This window comes from Naegleria lovaniensis (genome assembly GCF_003324165.1).
Source record: "Naegleria lovaniensis strain ATCC 30569 chromosome Unknown tig007, whole genome shotgun sequence".
Lineage (NCBI taxonomy): Eukaryota > Heterolobosea > Eutetramitea > Acrasida > Naegleriidae > Naegleria > Naegleria lovaniensis.
Genome location: NW_025407829.1, coordinates 588,279 through 612,801, shown reverse-complemented (window position 1 = coordinate 612,801; position 24,523 = coordinate 588,279). Strand labels below are relative to the sequence as shown.

The window sequence follows — 24,523 nt, the reverse complement described above, 5'->3', positions numbered from 1 at the left end:
CTTTATTTTGTTTTCAATTTCGCTTTAGGGTTCACTAAGAACGGCTCAAATCTTTCAAACTCTTCAAACTTGGGGGGTGAATCATTATCATCATTGTCCATATCGTCTCGAGATTTGTATCTGTGAAATGAAGGACTTCTTAACGCCTTTCTCTTTTTAGACTCTAGGGATACTGGGCTACCAAATAAATTTACCACTTCGTTCATGGTTTCGTCTTCTTGATCAATGGGGCTATCGTACTTGGATCGTCTCGGTGAGGATGTAAAGAGTGCAGAGCCACCAATAACAGCTTGGTTCTCACTCGCCACAAGTGTTGGTGGATTCAAAATATCATCTTCATTTTGTTCCAATTCCTCATCGTCACACCCCAATGTAAAATCGTTGAATATATTTTGTTGTTGCTGCTGTTGGGAGTGATGACTCTTCATATTTAAGGACAACCTTGGTGGAGGAGGTTTCATAAGACTCGACATGAATTCATCATCAGATCCAGTCAATTCACATTCCAGAATGGGAGCACTACTTGTCGTTGAGGAAGCAGGAGTACTTGCCAACAATCGATTATGATGACTTGCTTGATGAATGGGCGTAGCAAAAGGGATTGCATTTCCATTGAAAGGTCGTATCGTGGAAGGTAAAACAAAACTCTTATTACAAGAATTTTGACCAAAGAGTTGATTTTTCGAGTGACTCAAACTGTGCATTCCATGACCACTGTTCGACGAATAGGTCGATTGATCTCGTGGCGTACATGGAGATGGCGTCTCCAGAAACATGGATCCAATGCTGTAATGTGAATGATTACTACTACTACTCGCCGAATACGATACATCTTGAACATTTTCATGTGTGTTTTCCATGGGACCTCCTCGAATGTCTCCATCCTCCACAGTGTCATCCTCTTCCTCTTCACCATGAGGATGAATTGGTAATTCAAACGCTCGTTCTTCCTCAAATAAATTCTTATATACACTACTACAGGAGGAGGCTCTTCGAGTTCCAATCTTCTTGGTTGGTTTCTTCTTTTTAGGAGCACTGGGAGGAGCTTGTTCTCTCTCATCGTCTGAATCTAGCATGTGAAAATGGGAATTCTCAGAACCAATGGCCACACTATTCGACTTTTTCAATGGAGACTTGTCTGCCGTTGTTGTGGTTGTATAGTGGCACGAGTTAAGGAGGAACGACGAAGGTGTCATGATGTGGTGGTTTCCATGTTGTTCCTTACTCGTGCTGGGAAAATTATTGGGCAAGCTTCTACGGGCAGCAACAAGTGAAGTCGTGGTGGAACGATTTCTGGAAGAACTAAATGTTGGTAGAATACTATTGTTGCTATTGTTATTGTTGTTGCTATTGTTGCTATTGTTAGTATTATTCAGGGTCATTATAGCAGCTTGTTGCGTCGACTGAATGGATGATGGATGCATTGGCGGTGAAGGTAATTGTGTTTGATGATGATGATGAGTGTTATTAAAATTCTCTCTCGTGAAAGGCGATGAAGAAAGTTGAAAAGGAGAATGACCAGTTGGGGTGCATGCATGAGTGGAATAATGTGGACTCGTACCAATTGGTACGGGTGTATGTGTGGTTCGGAGACTTTTACAAGGTTGAAGATCATTGGATTGAAATTGAGGAGGTGAAGGAGTGAAAATGGAATGAAAGTTACTGGATCTTCTCTTGCTAGTTGAAAGACTATCATGTTGTTGTTGAATTGTATTCAGATGGAACGAAGAAGAACTTCCTTTGGTTTTGGCTGAGAATTCTAAATTTTCCAATTTGGTCGTGCTATTCAAACCAGAAGAGGAGTTTGAGTTGGTAGTGGGATAATGATGAAGGCCATCATTGGATGGAGAGGAATGCCATTGGAAAGGGGTATGGCTGAATTGATTTCCATATTCATAATTTCCTTGCAATCCTTGTCCGTGATACCTTTCACCAATGAAAGAGCCTTGAGAGGAATTATTCGGAGAAGAACTCATATGAAAATTAGAGAAGGGAGAGAATGAATCAAAAACAGAAGATTGTGTAAGGTGCTGTTGTTGTTGCTGTTGATGATGATCATGATGATTAATATTCATTGGAGGATGATGAGAGGGAGTGGAAGGAAGTGGTTGCTGCGGGAAGGAGGAAACGGAGGAAAATGAATGAATTTGTTGCTGTTGTTGTTGGGGAGGGTGAAATGGACTATTGTTCATGTTGGTACACAATGCATTGGTGTTTCCACACTCTTGATGGTGAGTGGCCATTGGAGGAAACATTTTTTGCTTAAAAGTGAAATGTGAAACGGATTTTAGAAGCGGCAAAGTTTTGGCGGGATTATTTGTTTTTGAACCCCAAGCAAAAAATGGCTCCGCTGATAAATACATTGTCACCAACGTACGCAGGGTTGACAACATGTTGGATGACTTCACTGACGATTCTATTGCTAATTGCAATAACAACTATTATAAATCATGATCATGTGGTACAGGGAGTTCCTCTTCCGAATTGCAGCAACTCAACTGGATCGGAATACATCATTGTCAATTTGAGTGAATGTCAAAATGTGGATTACAATCCTAATGGCCCCCTTGTACCATGTACACTGATGTATGTGTGAATACTAATATTATTTTTAATTACAATTTGGAATTTGATGATGGCCATTCATGTAAAATTTTAATGTCACGACAAAATGTAAAATCATAATGTCGCCATGAAAATACAGACCAAATGAATTTAAAATTTGTGATTTTGACATGAAAGGATATTCAAATGGAATTAAAACATGTAGCTATGACGACATGGTAAATCAAAATGGAGTTTATACTCAAAACACAAGATATGGATATGCAAATTGTACAGTATTATCAACCATTGAATGTATCGGACCAAGAACATGGTATCAAAAGTTTCCATGTAAAACGTACGTTTTCTTTGATGTCAACACGTTCGAATAATGATGATTTGATCATGCGAACAATTTATAGCATCCAGAACAACTTCCAATACACTACTGCCTTAGTACTAGCCGTCTTTGTTGGCATCTTTGGAGCTGATCGCTTTTATTTGCAACATATTGTATTGGGGTAAGTTTGTGAAAATTTTTAAGATCCAATTCCGGGACATGTTGAACATGTGAAAAACGTGTTGTGTGAAAATATTCAACAATGCAGTGTCATTAAATTATTGACATTGGGAGGTATTGGAGTGTGGTGGATTGTGGATATTGGTCTACTTATTGGAGGTGTCACAGTACCTGCTGACGGAAGTTCATGGCAACAGTATTACTAATCCCAAACAATGATTATCAATTATTTATCTTGCAATTACTTAATATATTTACAAATAATTTATTCAATTTTTTATATCTTGGATTTACACATATTCATGAGCTTACTTCACTTGATCATTATCATTCTCTTCTAATTTTTCATGTTGATTCTCACTTTCCAAAGTCTTGATAAATTCACTCGTCAACTTGATCACATTTCTCAACTTCTTCTCCCTCGAATAATTGTGCAACACTTTGGAAGTCAATTTCAATCCGCCTCGACACAACAAGTTCACAACCAACACATACAATAAGGTCATTCCACTCAGTGCAAACAAGATCAGAGGTGAAGGTTCCAACGTAGAGTCCACCCATGATGCATAACTCCACTCTCCCAAAATACATTTCACACCAGTATTGTAATCAATATCTCCTTCTCGACACATTTTACAAACATGTTCAATACAGACCAATCCAGAACCTCCACAAAACGAAGGAACACCCTCCAAATCCGACCTCTGTTGAGAATGAAGCAAGATTTCATACGGACATGATTTCATATAGAGCGGATGTTGTTTCAGCGGAGTGCATTTAGCATCATCATTGCAATATTCATTGGCTTTACATTGCAAGTAATGGAGAGAATTGAAAGAGACACCACTCCCACTCGTTCCTGGAATACACTCTCCACATTGAATTTCAACACTTCCAGGTTTGTAATAAGGGAGTAAATGGAGCGGACAACCCAAGTTGAGTTTGGGAGCAACGAGTCGTGAGGAGAGCGTTCGATGGAGAGGACCTTTGCATGCTCCTTTTGGAGGTGCTGAGAGAGAAGAAGATTCGTAGGGATTGGAGAAGGAAGAAGGGCTCGGAACGAAGGTACAATTAAGAGAGGGTTGTTGGGCATTGGAAAAACTAAACATGTTGTTGTTATTGTTGCTTTGGAAGGAAAGGAATGAAAGAAGGATTAACAAGATGAAAAGGCAATCATGTAGTAAGGGTGATAATGAGATGGGAATGTATTGGAACTGGTGGTGAAGGTTGTAGAGGGAAGTAGTGGCAAGTGGTCGATGGTTTCTTGAAATCATTTTTCTGTGTGGTGCATAAATTTTCAAATTAAGGGAAGATTAATAAGGTAATTTATTAATTTGGAAAATTTTAGAAACTGCAAGGTTATAATTAATGGTCCCAGCATGTTATGGGATACTATGTGGTCTTATGTACTCTTGTAGTATTTAAGTTTTCAACATGTCCAACACTGGTCAAATCTGGAATTCCTTCTTTCAACTTGGAACCAAACACACAAGTTTTGCAAAGCTAGATCACTTTTCTATGTGGTTCAATGTTAACTTGTTTCAATTGCATCCTTCACTTTGCGCATGATTCAAAAATCATTGATCCTCAATCTTCTCCCTATTCCACACTCTCGGTCGCTTTTTTTTTCAGCGAATTGAAAAGTGGAGAATTTTCATTCGTTCAAACGAGGAAAGAAAAGCGCAGGCGAAATTTTTTCACATAAAAAAAATAAGCCAACTTTCTTCATCCCATTCATCATCAATCATCACCAAGAGAAAGAATCATCAACCATGCCAGCCCAACCAAATCCATTCGAATCAACCGTTTCTCGTACCGTTGAAATTAACAACAAGCTCTACAAATATTATAGCTTACCTGATTTGAATGATCAAAGACTAGCTACTCTCCCATACTGTATCCGTGTCTTGTTGGAAAATTGCGTGAGAAATTGCGATGAATTTGCAGTATTGAAAGATGATATTGAAACAATTTTGAATTGGGAGCAATCGAGCAAGAACTCCATTGAAATCCCATTCAAACCTGCTCGTGTTTTGATGCAAGACTTTACCGGAGTTCCTGCAGTGGTCGATTTGGCAGCCATTCGTGATGGCGTCAAGAGATTGGGTGGAGATCCATCTCAAGTGAATCCTCTTGTGCCAGTAGACTTGGTCATTGATCACAGTGTACAAGTTGATGATTTCGGTTCCAAGGAGGCTCTCCAACAAAACCAAGAAAAAGAGTTCAATAGAAACTATGAAAGATTCCGTTTTTTGAAATGGGGAAGTAAGGCTTTCAAGAATTTGCAAATTGTGCCACCAGGAAGTGGTATTGTCCATCAAGTCAACTTGGAATATTTGGCTCGTGTTGTTTTTGAAAACAATGAAGAACTTTCCGGAGAGGATAAACAAAAGGGAGTGCAAGCTTTGTTATATCCAGACTCATTGGTCGGAACTGACTCACACACAACCATGATTAACGGTTTGGGTGTTTTGGGTTGGGGTGTTGGTGGTATTGAAGCTGAAGCAGCCATGTTAGGCCAACCTAGTGCAATGGTTTTGCCAGAAGTTGTCGGATACAAATTAACTGGTAAATTAGTTGGTGCTGCAACTGCAACTGACTTGGTTTTGACCATTACACAAAATTTGAGAAAATTGGGAGTTGTCGGAAAGTTTGTTGAATTTTACGGTGAAGGTGTCAAGCAATTGTCTGTTGCTGATCGTGCTACCATTTCAAACATGGCACCAGAATACGGAGCTACCATGGGTTTCTTCCCAATTGATGATGTTACACTTGCATTTTTGAGACAAACCAACAGAGATGAAGAAAAGGTCAAAGTGATTGCAGAGTATTTGAAAGCACAAAACTTGTTTGTCACTTATGAAAATGTTGAAGAATCAAAGGTTCGCTATAGCGCTCAATTGGAGTTGGATTTGAGCACTGTTGTTCCATCACTTGCTGGTCCAAAGAGACCACATGATCGTGTTTCATTGACTGATGTTCACAAGGAGTTCAAGGAAGGTTTGACTGCAAAACGAGGATTCAAAGGATTCGAAATTCCAGCTGAGGAAGTTGAAAAGACTGTTGAGATTGAATATAAGGGTCAAAAGTACAACTTGACTCATGGTTCAGTTGTCATTGCTGCCATTACCAGTTGTACTAACACATCAAATCCAAACGTCATGCTTGCTTCTGCCCTTGTAGCAAAGAAGGCTGTCGAACAAGGACTAACTGTTAATCCATACGTCAAGACTTCACTCTCACCTGGTTCCGGTGTCGTTTCTGAATATTTGGCTGCATCTGGATTGCAAACCTATCTCGATCAATTAGGTTTTAACACTGTTGGTTATGGTTGCATGACATGTATTGGTAACTCTGGTGAATTGCCTGAAGTAGTTCATGAAGCTATTGTCAATTCTAATTTGGTTTCCGCATCAGTTTTGAGTGGTAACAGAAACTTTGAGGCTCGTGTGCATCCAATTGTGCAAGCAAACTATTTGGCCTCACCACCTCTTGTTGTTGCTTATGCCATTGCTGGTAACGTCAAGATTGATTTCGATAAGGATCCATTGGGAGTCAACCCTACCACCAAACAACCTGTTTATTTGAAAGATATCTGGCCAACTCAAGAAGAAATTCATGACTGTGTCACCAAGAACGTTCTTCCAAACATGTTCAAATCTGTCTATGAGAAGATTGCATTGGGTACTGACAACTGGAACAAATTGGATGCTCCTGAAACATTGTTATATCCATGGGATGAAAAGTCAACATATATTCACGATCCACCATTCTTCAAGAATGTTCACAGAGAATTGGGTGCTACCAAGCCAATTCAAAATGCTTATTGTTTGTTGAATTTGGGAGATTTCACCACAACTGATCACATTTCTCCAGCCGGTAGCATTTCACTCAAATCATCAGCTGCCCAATATCTTTTGGAAAGAGGTGTTGAAAGAAAGGACTTTAACACTTATGGTGCTCGTCGTGGTAATGATGAAGTCATGGTGAGAGGTACTTTTGCCAACGTTAGACTCTTCAACAAGATGATTGGCAAGCCAGGTCCAATGTCTCTTCATGTTCCAACCAATGAAGTTGTCTCTGTATTTGATGCTTCTGTGAAGTATCGCAATGAAGGTCATGAATTGATTGTCATTGGTGGTGAACAATATGGTTCAGGATCATCTAGAGATTGGGCTGCTAAGGGTCCATACCTTTTGGGTGTTAAGGCAGTTATTGCTACATCGTTTGAGAGAATTCACAGATCTAACCTTGCTGGTATGGGAATTATTCCATTGCAATTCAAAGAGGGTGAAAGCGCTGACTCATTAGGTTTGACTGGTAAGGAGCAATTTACCATTGACTTGAGTGCTGGTATGAAGCCATTCCAAGAAGTCAAAGTCAAAGTGACTGGTAATGACAAGTTGAGCGAATTCACTACCATTTTGAGATTTGACACAGAACCTGAACTCGAATACTACAAACATGGTGGAATTTTACCATATGTTTTGAGAACTAAATTGTTGCAATAAATTCATGTGTTATATCTTTACAAAATTAAGAAACCATTGAAACCCTGAGCTTGCTGTAATTTTTTAGGTTGTTAAACATCGATGTAGCAGAAAGCAAAAAAAAGTAAGGACGCATCCTCGGTCTGTTGTTAAGGCAATTCTTTGTTTGACCTACACTGCACCTTCAATGGGAACAGACAGTGAAACCTTCAGGATGAAAGATGTGAGAGAAGTGATGAGGTTGGTTATGAAGTGCTTGACGCTTAATTATTACAGGTCAAGAATGTAGCAACGTTGATGGCCGTTGAATTCTGACTAAGGAAAGAAATGAAGACAAGAAGATAAACAAACACTCTGACCTTTAATTATCATAATAATCCATTGCGTCTTGAAATACATTCACAATTACCTCATCTTTGTTTTCAAAATAATTCGCCTTAATTTTCCTGTAATCGAATAATAATCCTGACCTTTGAAAGAGGTTGGGACACCATTCCCAATCACTGCAATGGTCTCCATCGAATATGAGACCATCATATCCATCCGCTTCTACACAATCTTTCATTAAATCAAAGTAGCAAAAATCCTCATGATTATATAATTCAAGCTCTGAAGTATATGAGACGAGTGGAGAAACACACCAGTCTTCATCAACAGTGAGAGTTAATTGATCTGTAGCCTTCTCATTCAATATCATCATGCAAAAAGCAGCAAGAGGTAAGATCACCAACCTTTCCTCAATGTCTTGCAATGATTTTCGTTTGGTTTTGTTGGGCGATTTTGCTTTCATCACTACTCGATCTGTCCAATAACAATAACCAGCTCCTTGATACAATACGGATAAAATCACACAAAGTTCGAGAAGTAGATGCACATGATCATGCTCAAAAGAAATCCCATAATATTTAAAAGAGCCTACTAAAGGCAATTCTTCATAGGTTGGCTCTTGCAATTGAAAGATAATTTGATGAAGCAACTTGACATCGGTAATTGCTGAAATATTTTCTCTTTGATCAGTGAGGGCAAGTTTCATCAGGTCAGCATGATCAACGTCCAGAACAGGCAACATGGAAAAACATCTTTTAAAAAGATGATACCAATATCCATCTTGGTGCTGTTCCAATGATGAATGGATTGTAAGCTTTTTCTTTTTGTTCCCCTTAGTTGTAGTTGCTGTGCCTTTTCGTTTTTTACCGTTTTCTTCGTCATCACCGCTTTCATCGGAATTTACTTCATCATCATGATCATTCGTTTCAATACTCTCAGTATCTGAAGATGAATTTTCTTGTTGTGTTTTATCCCACTTAAATGTTGAATTATGAAATACTTGATCAAACAATTGATGCCACAAAATATTACTTGTTGCACATTGATGCCACAAGTGAGAAACAGTCATGCAAGATTGAACCACACTGGGACCATCCAAAAATTGGAGAATATTGAGGAGGGTGTCACTGCAGAATTGTGACGACATTTTTTTATGTTGAGGACGAACGGCTATTGTTTCCTCAAAAAATATTTTTTATTATTGGGTTTTCAAGAAGAGTTCTGCAGCACTTTAATTTGGTTCTTGCAGTTACAAGAACTTTGTAAACCATGTAAATCCGAACTAGTCTTTGACCAAGAAATAATCCTGTCTTAGTTGGTGTCTGTAACCTGGCGAAAATCATGAAGCGGTGAAATTAAGCAAAAAAAAGTAGGGATACTTTCTCGATCAGTTGTGTCATCCTTAGTCCAGGGACCATGCTAATCTTCTCTGTATCGTTGCCAATTTTGATATAGCGTCTCTCAAGGAGACTTATTGGAATTGGTTTCGACAGGATACTATGGACAAGGAGTTTTGGAATGTTCATACATGTGTTGGTTTTGAAATATTCCATATACCAAAACAACATCATGTTCATCGTGATGGATCCTATTGAAGGTGCAGTGTACACTTCAATCGAGTCAATTCCGCTGTTCATCCCATAATTTCCTCAACATTTTCCATCACTTCTTTCGTTCCATATCAACATCCTTCCATGGCAGCATCTTTGAAAACCATCTTTCTCGGCCAATTGGCTTTGATCGAGTGTAGTATCTGTTCTTTTCAGTGTAATAGCTGAAAGCGTTCTACGGAACGCATGACTATTACCTCAATTTTTTGAAGGGTCTGAAGGTGTGCCTCCCAAGGAAAATTGGTTGAGAGCACCCTTTGGAATGCTTCTGCCAGGCATTGCACGAACCGCCAGGAGAGGAGCACCCATTGCAATGAAACAAGAGAAAACTGTTCATAAAATGATCAAACAAAGGGGAATTGTCATGACCTTTCACTGTACTCTCCAGAATATTCAGTTTTGGTAATTGTCTTTATTTGAGGGATAGAGATTCTACCATCGAGTTTCATGGAGACTCTTTTGCATTAGAAAATTAACCATTTACTTCTTCACACACTCTCACACTCACACTCACACTCGTGCAAACATGTCCTCTCCAACCGGTTCGTTAGGTCCTTCATCCGCTCAACCCATAACACCTCTCAAACTCACTCCCTTTCTCAAAACCTTTCTTACACTCATGTATTGGGAACCTTTTATTTATGAAATGTTCTTTGGTATGATCCTCATGCTATTTCCCAACGTTCGTTTTGTATTGGGAAGTTTCATGCCTCAACATTTAGTAGAAGTATTAATGAGCGGAGGAGGAATAACCACACCATCGACGACAAGTACTCTATATACAAACAACGAGTTACGACAATGGATCTTTTTCTTTATTCGCTCATTGGGAATGTCATTATTTGCCTTTGGTTGCATTCATCATTTACTCCTTCGACATTGCTATAAGGAAATGGCTCACTCCAACAGTTCCTATTTGATTGAGAAAGTTCCCCTTTTTCACAAGACCATATTCGCTCTCTGTGTTGGAGATTTACTTTATATTGGATTGGTTTGGAAATATATTTTCAGTGATACTTTGCCTAATAATTTATTACTTGTTGGAGCAGATGTGTTGGGTATTCGGGATTTCTTGTTTCCCATTCTTCCAGTGTTATTCCCAACTGCTCTTACCTTAATCGTCATGTTATTGAGAGTGGTCTTCTTACTCAACTATTCGAGTGGGAAAGTTCTGGGAATGGGTTGGGATCAATTTCAACAGGATACAACAGAACATACTCCTTCAATTCAACAGCAGCAACACATTCGAAGAATTCATGTGGAATAACTTGTTCGAGTGGACGCTCGATCTCAAAATGATCAAAAAATTTTACAAAAAAAATGCAAACCGGTCAACCGTCTTCTTCCGATTCCACTGTGCTCCACAACAAGAGCAAATCACACGCTACTCCCATTCCATGCAGAGGGTGCAGCAAGGACGCTACTTTTGTACTTGTCCACGGTCAAGATGAAAAAACATTTACATGTGATGATTGCCAAAAGAATTGGAAATTTCATTACGGGCAGCTATGCTATTGCTCCAAACGATGTTTCGTTCAGAACAGTCAATTGAAGCTTTTCGGTCATACTCTGTTGGTCGATGATGAGTGTGAGGATTGTGGTAAAGATCTGCAATTCGATATTCCTGTTCAAGTGGTACCGATCAAAGCAAGGATCGAAGATTATGGAAAGAAGCATCAGGTACAGTCTCTGATCAGAAAACGGAAACGTGTCCTTGATCAAACGTTTGTCCACAAATTCATGAAGCCGCAAGCCTCTGCTTCCTTGATACAACCTTCGTTTACATTTCAGTCACTCCTCATTGGTAATGCTGGACACTATCGAATCAACACTCAACATTCCCTTCCCAGCAATGTTCATATCAAAAACACTGCTGAGCAAGAAAGGAACGCCAAAGTGCAGGCCTACCTTAATAACAATATTTTGAAAGATTGTAACTCAGTAACAGACGAAGCACGAAGATTAATATTCAACTTTTTAATTGGCAACACCACTGATAACCACCAAGACAAGATTCTCATTCATGAAGAAGAGGAAAAAGATGTGAAGATACAAATTTTTTTCCATATGGACCATACCAGAAGACAGTGGAAGAAGATTATGCAAAAGCAACACAAAACCAACACTGATTAAAAGAAGTTGATTGGTTTACTTGTAGTGGTTCCACAACTAAATGGTTAGGATTTAAACAATTTTCGTTGTGACACATTACCAAATTAAGATGGCCCAAATAAATCTGTTGAACATTTTACTTCATTTGTTGAGCTCTTAATTTCATGTTTGTAAAGGTCCCAATGCCCTGAAGATACAAGCCAACATCATCACCGATAATGTTGCTGTTGCCCAATGCTATTTCATCACAAATGTCAGCTGAAGTGAACGCACAAGGGCTTGATTCATTGTCGTCACTGTTGACAATCCCTCGTTCGTTCCAATAAATATCAAATTTTGAAAAGAAATCAAAAACGCTGTAGGATAGCGGCATCATTTGCCACGCCAATGCGAGAAGAGAGTTTTTGGTCTTTGATGTGGCCTTAGTACTTGGGTTGAGACAAAAATTGAAAAGTAAATTCAACACTTGATATTGCTCTTCAAGAGGTCCTGTTCCTGATGGAACATGATAAACGCTAATTCCAGACTGTTGCGAAAGATAGGTTGATACAAGCTTGAGCACTTGTTCCTCAAGTTTGTTGCTATAATTCGAAAGATATATCTTCAATGCATCGAGTCGATTTCCTTGCCAAATAAATAATTGAGCCATAGTTTTAACCTGAATATTGGAATATGAAGCGGTCTCTATGAATTGCTGCTCGCTTTCACATGTATCTACATAGGATGTCAGTATCCTTTGGATTTCCTTACTATATTTGGCCTTCAAATTGTTTTGTTTCAACTTTTGTGAAATATCATTGTACTCATTCTGTAAACTTTGTAAATTAAAATTTTCCAATTGATAGTTTTTAGATCCTGTCAAGGATGAAAGTGAAGAAGTCGATGATGATTGTTTCTTCTTGACAAGTTGATCAATTTCTGATTTCAGTTGATCTCGTCGAGCAGTAAATTGTTTCAATTTGTGTTCTTCCATCATGACAATTAAAATCAAAATAATTTGAGGACATTTTGTGTGGAAAAAGAGTAACCGAATGACCATTTCAAAATAGAGTAAACCCTTTCTGGTGTGGTTTGTGTTTCGTTTTGGTTCAAGGGCAGCAGTTACCTTATTTTGATAAACCACAAAATCTTCATTTCTGTTCTCCTCAACTTTGTACAATTCTAAAGGACTAATGGAATCTTCAAAATTTTGTTCAAATAAATTTACAAATGTTGTGATGGGTCGAATGTTGGAATCAGAGGCACCAGGGATGGAAATACCATAAATCTTGCTGCTGTCACTTGTCTCGTCCAAATTTTCTTCAGTTGAATATTGTTGAACAACGCTCTTGAAGATGGCAAGATCACAAACATCTAGTAAATAATCCAAAACTGAGTGTGGCTCGTTTTCAATCATGTCATAGAGCTCAATATCAGTGAGGTTGTCCATGAATGAGCTGGTTTTGATGTTGGATGATGCTGCACTGTTTTCCCCATGATCCTCTAACGAATCAACTGTTTGTGTTACATCAAGATTTGTTATTTGTTCTTTGCAAATCGATAGGGAAGAGGTCAGTGGAGGAACAATACTCATATTCAAAGTTGTCATTTTGGTAAATAATTGATTAGAGGAAGCTGTTGAAGAAGCGCCCATGGTTGGACTTGCCTTGCTAGATGACAATGAAGAGGGAGACATTGAAGGTGACAATGGAGAAGGCAAAGATGAACTCTCCCAATTCTCGCTTGTTGAAGCATTGGATGTTGGCTTTTTCCAAAAATTTGTGTCCTTAGGTGGAAAGTTATCAATGAACTGTTCACATTCGTTCAAAAAAGCTTCTTGGTCATGTACAGTGTTGCAGCTTGTCCAAATCAATGCTGGATTTTCCAAATGTGGGAAAATGGATTTTCTCATATCAACAGTTGAATTAGATGCAGGATTCAATTTGTTGGTACTGTTACCACTATTGTTATGAATTTCTTCCAAAATGTTTCTTGTGTAAATATTGAATAGCTTAAAATCTTTAAGTAAATGGTTATATGTCTGAGATGTTGTGCTGGAGGTAAGGGAATTTCCAGATGAAGCTACGGTACTGCTATTCCTGACAATATCAAGCAGAGGTGGACAGCGTAATTCGTAGATTAGAGAGCTACCATGAATAAACAGGGTAGAAGGTTCATTGTTGCAAGAGTATTGAGTAGCATTTCCAAAAAATCTAACAAAACTTCCTCCAGATTTGTAATTAGTCATGTCACTAGGCAACATTAAATTTGAAATTACACATCCATTCACAAGGTCAACAATAAAAATGTTGGAGTTTCCATCATATATAGCTAAAAATGTGTTATAAATTAATGCCATGTCTATTTTCAAAATGTTCTCTTTTTTGAGTGTCAATTTGTTGATAGACAATTTCTTTGAGTGTGTCAACTCGCTTGAATAAATAATAATGTTAAAGCTCGTATCCATCATGATTATTTCTTTCGTTATTGGGTGAATAATCATTGAAATATAAAAAATAGATTCTGAATATTGCTGCATGTCAGCATTGCCTGAGGCATCATTATATTTGAGAGCCTTTTCGATTTTGGATATTGATTTCTTATTCTTCAGATCGAAGAGAATTATTTCACCTTGTGTAATTATTAAAACAGTCGATTTGCTCATAGTGTGTGTCGATGGAAATACAGAATAAATTACATTCTCAGAACCATTGTTGGCGGAGTCATCACTGCTACCATTAAAAATCACACAAGTACTACCAGAGGCAGAGTATAAATTCAAGGCATTCCTTCCTGATGGGCTATTTGTCTTAAATAATATATTTCTATCAGCAACCACAGTTGCAAACTCCACCTTCAAACTGGAGCTGTTTCCTAAAATATTAAAAGTATTCTCCACTTTCCAAGTGGAATTGTCTTCGTAATATCTCCACACCATAACATTGCCAGCTTTAGAAATTGCAATAAAACGAACCACTCGCAAATCTCTCACAAAATTACTTCCGAAATTATATCCACTCGATTGTTCCGATGTTTCCTCTCTAATTTCAAAATCGCTGTAAACATAAGGGTCTTTATCACAACAAAAGAGCATTGGACCCAACGATGTGTCATGAGCATTGTGCGTGGTAGCGAATGTAGAGCTTCCGAAATTCTTAATTGCCTCTAATAAATTCAAATATAATTGGTCTTGAGATTGGCTAGTAATATTCTGTAATTTTGAGGCTGAAATATAATCGAGACCAATAATCATCCTTCCGTTGAACAAATGCAAAGCCAAGTGGCCCGATACGTGTTGTACGCGATGAATAGACAATGTATTGGGATCATGTGGTGGTGTGGAGTTCTCTTCGGAAGAGGTCACCGATGGAATAAAGTTTTTCAAAAACGAAGTCTTTCTTCCTGAGTTTCGGTTTTGTTGTTGATGAATGTGTTCCAATATTTGAGAGCATCGTATGTAATTGTTGTGATTGTTGTTGCTACCACTATTGATCAAAGTCGTATTGGTGTTACTGCCGGTGGTTGCGTTCAGAGATTGGAATGAAAACATTTTTCGAAGATTTTTTTATGTTGACCACAGAAAAACAACAAGCTGAAAACATGTTCTTTAATGATTATCATTGTTCGATGGTTGACCCCAAGACACAAACAACATTAGGAAGTCACATGATGGTAAAACAAGAACTTCTTTTGTCATTTCCTTAGAGTAAAAATCATGATTTCCACAATTAAAAAAATGACTCTTTTATCACCATTCTCTCAGCGTATTTTTAAATTGTACAGAAGAGCTTTGCGAGAAATTTCATACAGTGCCGAAAGGGATCTTTTCTGTGTGGAAGCCCGTAAAATTCGAGAGGAATTTGAGAAACACAGAGGAGAGCAAGATACCTCAAAAATTGAATTCCTTTTGCAACGAGGAGAATACTGGGTTGAAGAATATACTCATCCGGATCCATACCATATTCCAGACAAGGAGGGTGGATGTGCTTTCTTGAGATATCCCGAATTAGACAAGGAGGTGAGTGTTATGAATCACAGAACATCATCAACAATTTATTAATTTTCAAAAATCATCGTCTTGAAAATAATTTATTTCTGATGTCTAACTTGGTTTCATCGTTATGAATTGAACAATAATTGTTCTCTTTCCATAATCAATGTTGATTGTTTTTATTTTGGATTATAGTTCTTGAAGAACCATTCGATGGTCACTCTCACCGGCAAAGCATACTCCAACGAGGGATGGTAGTGTTATCTTCTTCTTCCCAATGTCCCATACCTTCAAGATGAATATGTATTCTTTCCGCGTTTATCATGATCATCAACTCCACTACCAGAACATCTTTCACTGGATTCGTTATTATTACTACCACTCTCTCCTATATTCTCATCCCAAAAGCCTTCAACAGGCGCCATGCAAGGGTTTTGTAAAGCAGCGTTCTGACAAAAAATAAAAAATATTTAAGTAACGCCTGACGAGTGGCTGTAACGAGTTTGTTCCATTCTCTTTCTTCACCCTCTACCTTTTTCATCAATATGGCAGATTTAGATAAGTGCATTGAACAGTTGCGAAGAGGAGAACACCTTTCGGAAGCTGATGTAAAAAAGATTTGCACCATGGTACGTTTTCAATGATGATGACCTCGCATATTTCATGATAATAATCACGCTGTGTTGTATTTGTTATTGTTGTTTGCATCATCGTAACACGTGTGATCGCATATTCGCTACACCGCATTACAACTTTCTCTTGAATCACACACTTGTGATTCCCTATGATTTCAATAGGCTAAAGAATACTTCTCTCAAGTGAAAAATGTTATCACAGTCGAGTCGCCAGTGACAGTATGTGGTGATATTCACGGTCAATTTTATGATTTGATTGAGCTTTTTAAGATTGGTGGCGATTCACCGAACACAAATTACTTATTTCTTGGAGACTATGTAGACAGAGGATATCATAGCGTGGAAGTTGTTACACTTTTACTCTGTCTCAAGTTGCGATACAAGAACCGTCTACACATGTTAAGAGGAAACCACGAAAGTCGACAAATTACACAAGTATATGGATTCTATGACGAGTGTGTGAGGAAATACGGAAGCGAATCTGTGTGGAAGATGCTCACAGACGTGTTTGACTATCTGCCATTGGCAGCCGAAATTGACAAACAGATATTTTGTGTACATGGTGGTCTTTCTCCTTCCATCGATTCTCTTGACCACATTCGAACACTAGACCGAGTTCAAGAAATTCCACTCGATGGTCCAATGTGTGATTTGATGTGGTCTGATCCTGATGAACGAAGCAGTTGGGGAATTTCACCTAGAGGTGCTGGTTACACATTCGGCCAAGATGTGAGTGAACAATTTAATCACAATAACGATTTAACAATGGTTGCCCGTGCTCACCAATTGGTTATGGAAGGATATAACTGGTGCCATGACGGTAACGTTGTCACCATTTTCTCTGCTCCAAACTATTGTTACAGATGCGGCAATAAGGCAGCAATTATGGAGGTTGATGATTTGTTGAACTGCAGTTTCCTTCAATTCGACCCTGCTCCACGCTCGGAAAACAGCACAACTGGAATGGGTCAGAAAAAGCTGACACCAGAATACTTCTTGTAAATATTTTGACGTCGACCTTTGCAACTCGACAACATTTCCACACTCTCTATATTTAATCAGCAACAACTGACCTTCATCATGGTCCTGCTAGATTTTTCGTCTCCTTTGTAATGTATTAATTTCTCTGACTCTCAAAGTCAATCATTACTCCAGCTTTGCATTCAAATTTTGAATTGACAAATTAAAATGTTATTTTCGACAAGTCTTGCATTTTTCTTACTTTAGCTTCTCTTTTCTCATGGTGAAGCTATTGAAATTTATTCGATGTCAACTCTAATCCAACATTAAACAACCGTGTGAAACTTAAATTGAGCAGTGCACAACGTTTTCAGCGATATCCACTTAATTGGATGTAAACATTTTCATTAATTGAGGTGATCCATGCAAACTCAACGCAAATTCGTTTTTCATCCTGTCCTCTCTTCCGTGCTTTCCGAACAAGCTAAAAAAATGTCTCTGCATGAAGATCCCATGATGACTGAGGAAGAACCGTACGAATACGTTACTCTTGATCAATATCTTCCAAAAGAAATCAAAATGATGATATTTGAATTTTTACCTGTTCAATCCTTGTTTATGGTTGCACATCAAGTTTGTAAAGACTGGCATCAATTATTATGTACTGAAAAAAACAAGTTTATTTGGTTCCGATTGCTTTCGAATATTTTGAAAACAAAATTAATGATTATTAATGATGATGGAAAAAAGATTACAAAACAACAAGAAATGATACAATTTTTGTCTTGCAAACAATGGCGAAAATTACTCAAGTTTATCACTCTCAAAGAACGGTCAATCATTAAAAATTATTTACATCTACAACAAGAAAAGAAAACTGAATCAGAAAAGACAACACGACTCACTCAACCAGAAGATCCTCCTAGTGACGACGAAGACGAAGAATGGAATGATGTCGACAATGAGGAAACAAGCACCACTCCAACTATCGAAAATTTACAGTCAACTGAAAGTACAAACGATAGTCAAATGCAATTGTCATCTTCCACCATCGAGTATCCATCAGGCCTCGACTTATTCAAGGAGGATGAAGATACCATACGATCATCGTTCAAAGAACGAACTCTAATTTGCAAATCCATTAAGGCAAGTTCGGTTGACTTTACCAGCCAAGATATTGAAAAAACACGAGATGCTCGAAATACAAGATCATTTTGGTCATCCACAGGTTCTAAAGACAACAAGGCTAACGAATTTCTCATTTATCAGCTACAGGATCCTTGGTTTGTAGTTGAAAGAGAACGCAAGCTTCAAAAAGCCAAGAGTGTGAAAAAGTGGACCGAATTTTACAAATATGTGGATGTTATAAACACCAAAGAGGGAAAATCTGACGATACCACTGACCACGACGAAAGTGTCATGTCGTTCGATTCACAAATTGGAGTATTATTTTTGGAAAAATTTACACTCAAACCATTCTTGGCTTCGTAAGTATCTCTTAGTACAAAGTTTCATGGAAAACATCATTTCACTTGCGGTGTTATTTAATATCATCATTGTTGAACTAATACTAGATGGCAAAATAACAACTGTTATGCTCCAAAGCAAGTGTCTCTGTCTGTTGCAAAAATTTCGCCCACCACAAAACTCGAAGACTTGAAATTTGAAACCTTAGATAATTTAGAATATCCTGTTCAAAACACCAATGAATTTCATCAGTTTGAGGCAGGCCCATTTATCATTTTGTACAAACGAGATAACAACATTGACCTTCCTCCAACAGAGAAGACTACGACCGAAGAGACAGTGAGATCTGAGACCACTCGAAATGATGATGAGGATGATGAGGATGAGGGGATTGAAGTGGAAAATGAGGATGAGGAGGCAGAAGAAGGTCAAAATCAAGATAATGGCGCAACTACTAGGATTGTGATCACAGACGATGATCTTTTGCATGCCTTGTCACTCTCAGGTGGTGCGATCAATGACGATTTCTATAGAGAGCTGAGAAGAATTGCCGAGAGAAAACTCATTGAAAAGAGAAGAGAGGTCGAAGAGAACATGCTGTTCCAGCAATTATCTGCAAGGGAAGAGGGAAATATTTTGGTGAGATTTAACTTGTTGGGAAAGGGACAAACCCAACCTACAGATAACTTGTACTACACATGCTTGGAATTTGTGGATTTATCAGGATCGGCCTTTGTCCTTTAGCTGTTTGTAGGAATCTATTAAGCAATTTTGAAACACTTGGAATGACAAAAGAGATGGCGACAATGCCGAAAACTTTGCCTGCAACTCTAAGGTCAAGAATTCCTACATCCATGAGATGATGTTGTGTGGACAGTAAAATACATGTGTGAAAAAACACGTGTGTTCTAATGTGAAACCAGTGATTTGCTTGGGTTGTTGTGGGCATGATAGCTAATACGTGTTCCGAAACAAAAAAAATGGCTGAAGAACGATTTCGCAAATATGAGTGAGTATTATTCCGTGTCATCTTTGAAAATCAATTCCGATGTTCCGTGTCTTCAATATATGGTGCATTCTTGTTTAATGTTCAGCTTTACCAATGACAAGAGTTGGTTAAATTACTTTAACAATTTGGAAATTGCCGATGGAAATTACATGTCCAACACCACCCTAGAAAAATACAAGAGAAGATGGTACAATAAGAATGTAGAGCCAATTTCAATGGAGGTAGGAGGAGGAGCAAGTAGCAGTGCGAACACAGGCAACAGCTCTTCTTCGGAGCCTTCCTCCCAACAAGCCTCATCATCATCCGCAAATCATACGACCACCGGTAGTAGAACAAGCGATACAACGAACACTGCCTCCACTAGTGGTTCAACTAGTAGTAATACTTCTACAACAGGGTCTGGCAGCTTTTGGAACGTTTTGCAACAACAAAAACCTTATATTTATACGGCGGCTTGCAGCGCCATTATTATTTGTGGTATCTTGGGTTTAATCTCAATTTTATTTTGTCCAACCTGTGGAGCACAAACAGCTGCAACACCTCCTCCAATTTCTAATTCTCAATTCGATCGTGAGTTGGATATAGATGATACTGTTATCCCACCTCAACCACAAACCATTCCAGCTTCGTCCTCTGCCCCTTCAATTTCTCCATTCATGTCACTTTGCATGAGTAGCTATTTTATGAGTGTTTTATTATCGTGTGGAATTTTTGCTTTTGAATTTTTACACAAGTATGGATGGAAAAAGTATGCGTACATTATGTTTGATGCTGATGGACAGTATTTATTTATTTCATTGTTTTATTTGGTTTCAGGAAAGTCTGGAGTTTTCATTTTACTGTTAATGCTCTCTGCGTTGGTGAGATTACTGCCAAATTTACTGATTGTGACCAACAACAATCCAAGAGTTTTAGCATTTCAACAAAAACTTTATCAATATGATTTAGGAGACAAATTTGCAAGATTTGAGTTGTTCTTGCTCGTCAACGAAGTATTAGCCTTCTCCATTCTCAAAATCATTATGATTATTAATTTTATTTGCCATCGTTACATTATTTTCCCTCACCTGGCAAACTATATTCATGCTATTAAGAACGCTCTCGATCAATACATGCCAAATATGTTGAGAGGAGTTTACACCAAGATTTGCGGATATCTCTCCATGTATGTTGCATCACTACAGCAGAAAAAAGCACAACTTGATGCCCAACATTAAAATTTTGTCAGAGCTGAAGTAAGACAATCTAGAGTCAACTTGGTTTTAACATCATTTCTCAACCTTGAATAAAACCTTTCAAAAAAGTAAATGGAACACAAGTGGTGCACGTGTGGTCAAAACAAATTAACAATAAGCATCAAACATGTGCCCAACATAAGCTCACTTGCGAAAGAGACACCAGAGGAGAGTTATGGAAATAACCAGACAGGGACTTCCGTGTTGAAGTGTTGATTCTTGAATTTCAAAGCCTTAAATTTCAAAAAGTACAAGACGAAGTTGCAAAAACAGACAATGCCGTATCTCACAGGCCAAAGATTTCAGCTCTCAAAAAATAGGCAAACACTTTACTCCAAAAATCTTGGTGCTATATTCACTACTCGCTGTTGTGTGAATGCTAAATTGGTCTATATCATCTGAAAATTGAAGTCAAACATGATCATGCATACTTCGGAGGCTCAATTTAACCACGACAATGAAATCATCACGAATGAATTGATGAACAACAACAACAACAACACCAACCACCACCACTCGACAAGAGAAAATACCAAAACTCCAACGCCAATGGTGGAGTTACAACCCCACTCATCGCCAACTGTTCAACACCACAATCAACACAATTTATTAGAATCTTCACAGTCAACCAACAACAACCACCCATTCATCACCACAACAAATATGGAAAATGAAAAAAATTCATCTCCAAGTTCCTCCTCATCCTCACCCTCCTCAACTCGATTCCACACCAACTATTATTCGAATCGATTGGTAGTGTCAAGAGAAACAACCTCATGGTCATCCTCCTCAAGCTTTACCAAAACATGTCGAATCATGTTGGAAGCGTTTCTATCGTACTGTTGTTGTGTTTCTCACTTTTCTCGAGCGTCCACAAATTTTCAACAAGTTCTCGAACGTAGAAATTCAAGAAAGGACATGTCATCATTCACACACAATTCCAACAACAAGAATATATTTTCACGAGTATTCATTCCTGATTTTGTCGTGCTAGGTAAGAATGATAGAATCAAGATGGTGAAGGAAAATGCATCCCTTGGTGCACCTTCCTCATTGTTTCCTTCACCATCTTCAACGGTAAAACATGCATCTGATAAAATTCGACTAATGACAGATGCCATTGAAGAAATACATGACGAGGAAGTGGAAGAACATGTGATTGAGAGTGAATATTCGTTTTGGATATGGTTGAAACTGTGCTGTTTGGGACAAGTGACATTTATGTGTCATCCTCCTCGGTGTGTGACGATATTGAACTGTTTATTATTGTTATTTATTTTACAAGGAGTATTTGGAATATCCTCTGCATTTATTTTACTGTACACAAGTGGACAACGAGTGTTGGAGAATACTCAATCGATTCAACAGTTACAAATCAAGACATTTAGTAATTACGAAATATTTAATCTATTGGATTATACTTCACTTGCAGTAGATTCCATGCTATTTAAATTATCCAATCCTGGTTTCCAAGTCACAAACTCTACTCAATGGTTTTCCTTATTTCATTACGTTGCTGGAATTTATAAGAATATCATACCAATCGATGCTATATTATTTACTAGGTATGACAATACAGTTATCGCATACAAACGAAATAATTTATTTACCATTCGAAATGGATCCATTGAGGATGGAACACAATGTCAATACTATTACCATGCGAATTTTTCTCAGCAAATGTCAGAATCATATTTTGACAATACATTTGCCTATTCCACATGTAACATTTCCATTGATTCCACCAAGAGCAGTTGGTACATGCCATTTGTACAATTGAATAATCCCTCAACCAACATTCGATGGTCACCTGTTTTTGTTTCTCCGATCGCTGGAGAATTGAGCATTTCAGTAACAATTCCTGTTTATGTGAACGGTACCACACTTTCCAATGTGACCCAAGGAGCTCCTTTCATACTACCTGACAAGTTGGATGAATCTCTCAAAAATCCATTCCATTTATATGGAGTTGCTGCATTTCAACTTCAATCTCCAACGTTGAGTGTTTTATTGAAGAATTCGAGTGTTCTTTTTGGAGATTTAGATCTAGCGTTCATTACCAATCATGCTGGAGATCTCATTGCTGTCAATGCTTACTCTAATGAACCGAAATACTTGACAGCACAGAGAATCATTGCAAATTACAAACAAAGAAATGTGTTATCTCAATTGAACACTACTGTTTGTCAAGTCACAAAAGGACGTATTTGCTCTAAATTTATCGAACAATTTTCCTATTATGGAAATGATGCAATTCTAGACGTGGAATTAACATTAATTACAGACATGTATAATTTGTCATGGGGAGTGGCAGTTGCAACACGAAAAGTATCATTCGCAGATGAAGTGGTCACTGGAGGAATTACAAGTGTTGTGATCTTTGTGATCATTTTCATATTTGGAATGTTTTGCTTATTCTTTTTCGTAAAAGCTATTAGTAATCCTCTCTATCAAATTTCTGTGGACATGTTGAAATTAACTAACCTTTCAGATGTTCAGATTGACAAGGATAAGGAATCATCAAGTTTTTTCAGTGACATTAAGGAAATGCAAGAATATATTTCGACTATGAGAAGACGATTGAATACATTTACCAAGTAAGTATGGTTTGAATAAGGAATAATAGTATAACTAATTTTGACTATAGATATGTTCCTGAAGTCATTGTTCAAAAGGTATTGCGAAAAGAACACGGAGATTGTGGTGAAATATACATCAGTGAGCAACACATGAGTATTCTTTGTTGTGACATTGAAGGATTTAACAAGATGGCTGAAACCCTAGATCCTCAAACATTACTTTCTATTGTGAACGATTACATGACATGTGTTTGTGCCATTATTCAAAATCGTCGTGGGCTTGTGGACAAGTTCAACTCTGCTTGTATTACATGTTTATTTAATGAATCGACGTGCCCCATTAATGATCACGAAATACATGCATGTAGTACTGCATTAGAGATTTTAGAAGCGATTGAAAATGATTTAAACAAAAAACACTTCTCTGAAGAAAACAAAATACGAGTGAATATTGGAATTAATTCAGGAAAATTTCTGTGTGGAAATGTGGGAACCAACAAATCTCTAAGTTTCAGCGTATTTGGAAAGAATTTGGAGCTCGCTTCTAAATTAATGGAATTGAATCATTTTTTTAACACCTCTATTTTGATTGGGCCCTCGACGTTTGAAAAAGTTTCAGGTGCCTTTCTATGTTTCTTTTTGGACTATTTGAAAACAGAGTCTGTATGTTCCTCTCATGATATTGTGTCTACCATGAAAGGTCTGTCGCAATCAGATTTATCCATGTACTGGAACAACACAGAGAATCGTGAGTTACATGCTTGCTATGAATTGGTTTGTCACAAAAACGAAGCCTCTGATTTACAGAAAAGAATTACGTCAGATTTACTTCAAATTCAGTCGTATCTGACCGATGAAAAGAAATTTGCTCATGTTAAAAGCAAATGTTCCATGCTGCTCTCGTTGACTGGATTGAAAAGCGTGCAAATATTGTATGAAAAGTGTTGCAAACAAGTGTCATGCCACAACAAGGCACGCCAATAAACGACAAGTGATAAGCCACAAGTTAATTAATTCTTGGTATTTTTTATCATGCCAATATTTACAATTTATGAATTAATGGAA

General features: G+C 37.8%; 13 protein-coding genes across 13 annotated transcripts; 9 read left to right on the top strand and 4 right to left on the bottom strand.

Annotated features, from left to right (window-relative positions):
- Positions 1 to 2: 2 nt before the first annotated feature.
- C9374_014126 (uncharacterized protein) lies at positions 3 to 2,255 on the bottom strand (the record flags this gene model as incomplete). Its single annotated transcript, XM_044690079.1, has 1 exon — positions 3 to 2,255. One exon carries the CDS (start codon positions 2,253 to 2,255, stop codon positions 3 to 5), a length of 2,253 nt encoding a protein of 750 aa, XP_044553558.1.
- Positions 2,256 to 2,341: 86 nt separating this feature from the next.
- On the top strand, positions 2,342 to 3,270 carry C9374_014125 (uncharacterized protein; the record flags this gene model as incomplete). The annotated part of the gene is made up of 4 exons (XM_044690078.1): positions 2,342 to 2,586; positions 2,705 to 2,902; positions 2,967 to 3,065; positions 3,153 to 3,270. The coding sequence occupies 4 exons, from the start codon at positions 2,342 to 2,344 to the stop codon at positions 3,268 to 3,270; spliced, it is 660 nt and encodes a 219-aa protein (XP_044553557.1).
- Positions 3,271 to 3,372: 102 nt separating this feature from the next.
- C9374_014124 (uncharacterized protein) lies at positions 3,373 to 4,173 on the bottom strand (the record flags this gene model as incomplete). Its single annotated transcript, XM_044690077.1, has 1 exon — positions 3,373 to 4,173. The coding sequence occupies one exon, from the start codon at positions 4,171 to 4,173 to the stop codon at positions 3,373 to 3,375; it is 801 nt and encodes a 266-aa protein (XP_044553556.1).
- Positions 4,174 to 4,836: 663 nt separating this feature from the next.
- Positions 4,837 to 7,575, top strand: C9374_014123 (uncharacterized protein; the record flags this gene model as incomplete). Its single annotated transcript, XM_044690076.1, has 1 exon — positions 4,837 to 7,575. One exon carries the CDS (start codon positions 4,837 to 4,839, stop codon positions 7,573 to 7,575), a length of 2,739 nt encoding a protein of 912 aa, XP_044553555.1.
- Positions 7,576 to 7,915: 340 nt separating this feature from the next.
- C9374_014122 (uncharacterized protein) lies at positions 7,916 to 9,028 on the bottom strand (the record flags this gene model as incomplete). Its single annotated transcript, XM_044690075.1, has 1 exon — positions 7,916 to 9,028. One exon carries the CDS (start codon positions 9,026 to 9,028, stop codon positions 7,916 to 7,918), a length of 1,113 nt encoding a protein of 370 aa, XP_044553554.1.
- Positions 9,029 to 10,017: 989 nt separating this feature from the next.
- On the top strand, positions 10,018 to 10,758 carry C9374_014121 (uncharacterized protein; the record flags this gene model as incomplete). The annotated part of the gene is made up of 1 exon (XM_044690074.1): positions 10,018 to 10,758. One exon carries the CDS (start codon positions 10,018 to 10,020, stop codon positions 10,756 to 10,758), a length of 741 nt encoding a protein of 246 aa, XP_044553553.1.
- A 53-nt stretch (positions 10,759 to 10,811) lies between these two features.
- On the top strand, positions 10,812 to 11,624 carry C9374_014120 (uncharacterized protein; the record flags this gene model as incomplete). The annotated part of the gene is made up of 1 exon (XM_044690073.1): positions 10,812 to 11,624. One exon carries the CDS (start codon positions 10,812 to 10,814, stop codon positions 11,622 to 11,624), a length of 813 nt encoding a protein of 270 aa, XP_044553552.1.
- Positions 11,625 to 11,739: 115 nt separating this feature from the next.
- C9374_014119 (uncharacterized protein) lies at positions 11,740 to 15,132 on the bottom strand (the record flags this gene model as incomplete). Its single annotated transcript, XM_044690072.1, has 1 exon — positions 11,740 to 15,132. The coding sequence occupies one exon, from the start codon at positions 15,130 to 15,132 to the stop codon at positions 11,740 to 11,742; it is 3,393 nt and encodes a 1,130-aa protein (XP_044553551.1).
- A 186-nt stretch (positions 15,133 to 15,318) lies between these two features.
- C9374_014118 (uncharacterized protein) lies at positions 15,319 to 15,831 on the top strand (the record flags this gene model as incomplete). Its single annotated transcript, XM_044690071.1, has 2 exons — positions 15,319 to 15,600; positions 15,769 to 15,831. 2 exons carry the CDS (start codon positions 15,319 to 15,321, stop codon positions 15,829 to 15,831), a joined length of 345 nt encoding a protein of 114 aa, XP_044553550.1.
- A 287-nt stretch (positions 15,832 to 16,118) lies between these two features.
- Positions 16,119 to 17,210, top strand: C9374_014117 (uncharacterized protein; the record flags this gene model as incomplete). The annotated part of the gene is made up of 2 exons (XM_044690069.1): positions 16,119 to 16,202; positions 16,371 to 17,210. 2 exons carry the CDS (start codon positions 16,119 to 16,121, stop codon positions 17,208 to 17,210), a joined length of 924 nt encoding a protein of 307 aa, XP_044553549.1.
- Positions 17,211 to 17,660: 450 nt separating this feature from the next.
- Positions 17,661 to 19,379, top strand: C9374_014116 (uncharacterized protein; the record flags this gene model as incomplete). Its single annotated transcript, XM_044690068.1, has 2 exons — positions 17,661 to 18,655; positions 18,743 to 19,379. The coding sequence occupies 2 exons, from the start codon at positions 17,661 to 17,663 to the stop codon at positions 19,377 to 19,379; spliced, it is 1,632 nt and encodes a 543-aa protein (XP_044553548.1).
- A 236-nt stretch (positions 19,380 to 19,615) lies between these two features.
- C9374_014115 (uncharacterized protein) lies at positions 19,616 to 20,861 on the top strand (the record flags this gene model as incomplete). Its single annotated transcript, XM_044690067.1, has 2 exons — positions 19,616 to 19,644; positions 19,730 to 20,861. 2 exons carry the CDS (start codon positions 19,616 to 19,618, stop codon positions 20,859 to 20,861), a joined length of 1,161 nt encoding a protein of 386 aa, XP_044553547.1.
- A 681-nt stretch (positions 20,862 to 21,542) lies between these two features.
- On the top strand, positions 21,543 to 24,442 carry C9374_014114 (uncharacterized protein; the record flags this gene model as incomplete). The annotated part of the gene is made up of 2 exons (XM_044690066.1): positions 21,543 to 23,476; positions 23,527 to 24,442. 2 exons carry the CDS (start codon positions 21,543 to 21,545, stop codon positions 24,440 to 24,442), a joined length of 2,850 nt encoding a protein of 949 aa, XP_044553546.1.
- Between the last annotated feature and the right edge of the window lie 81 nt (positions 24,443 to 24,523).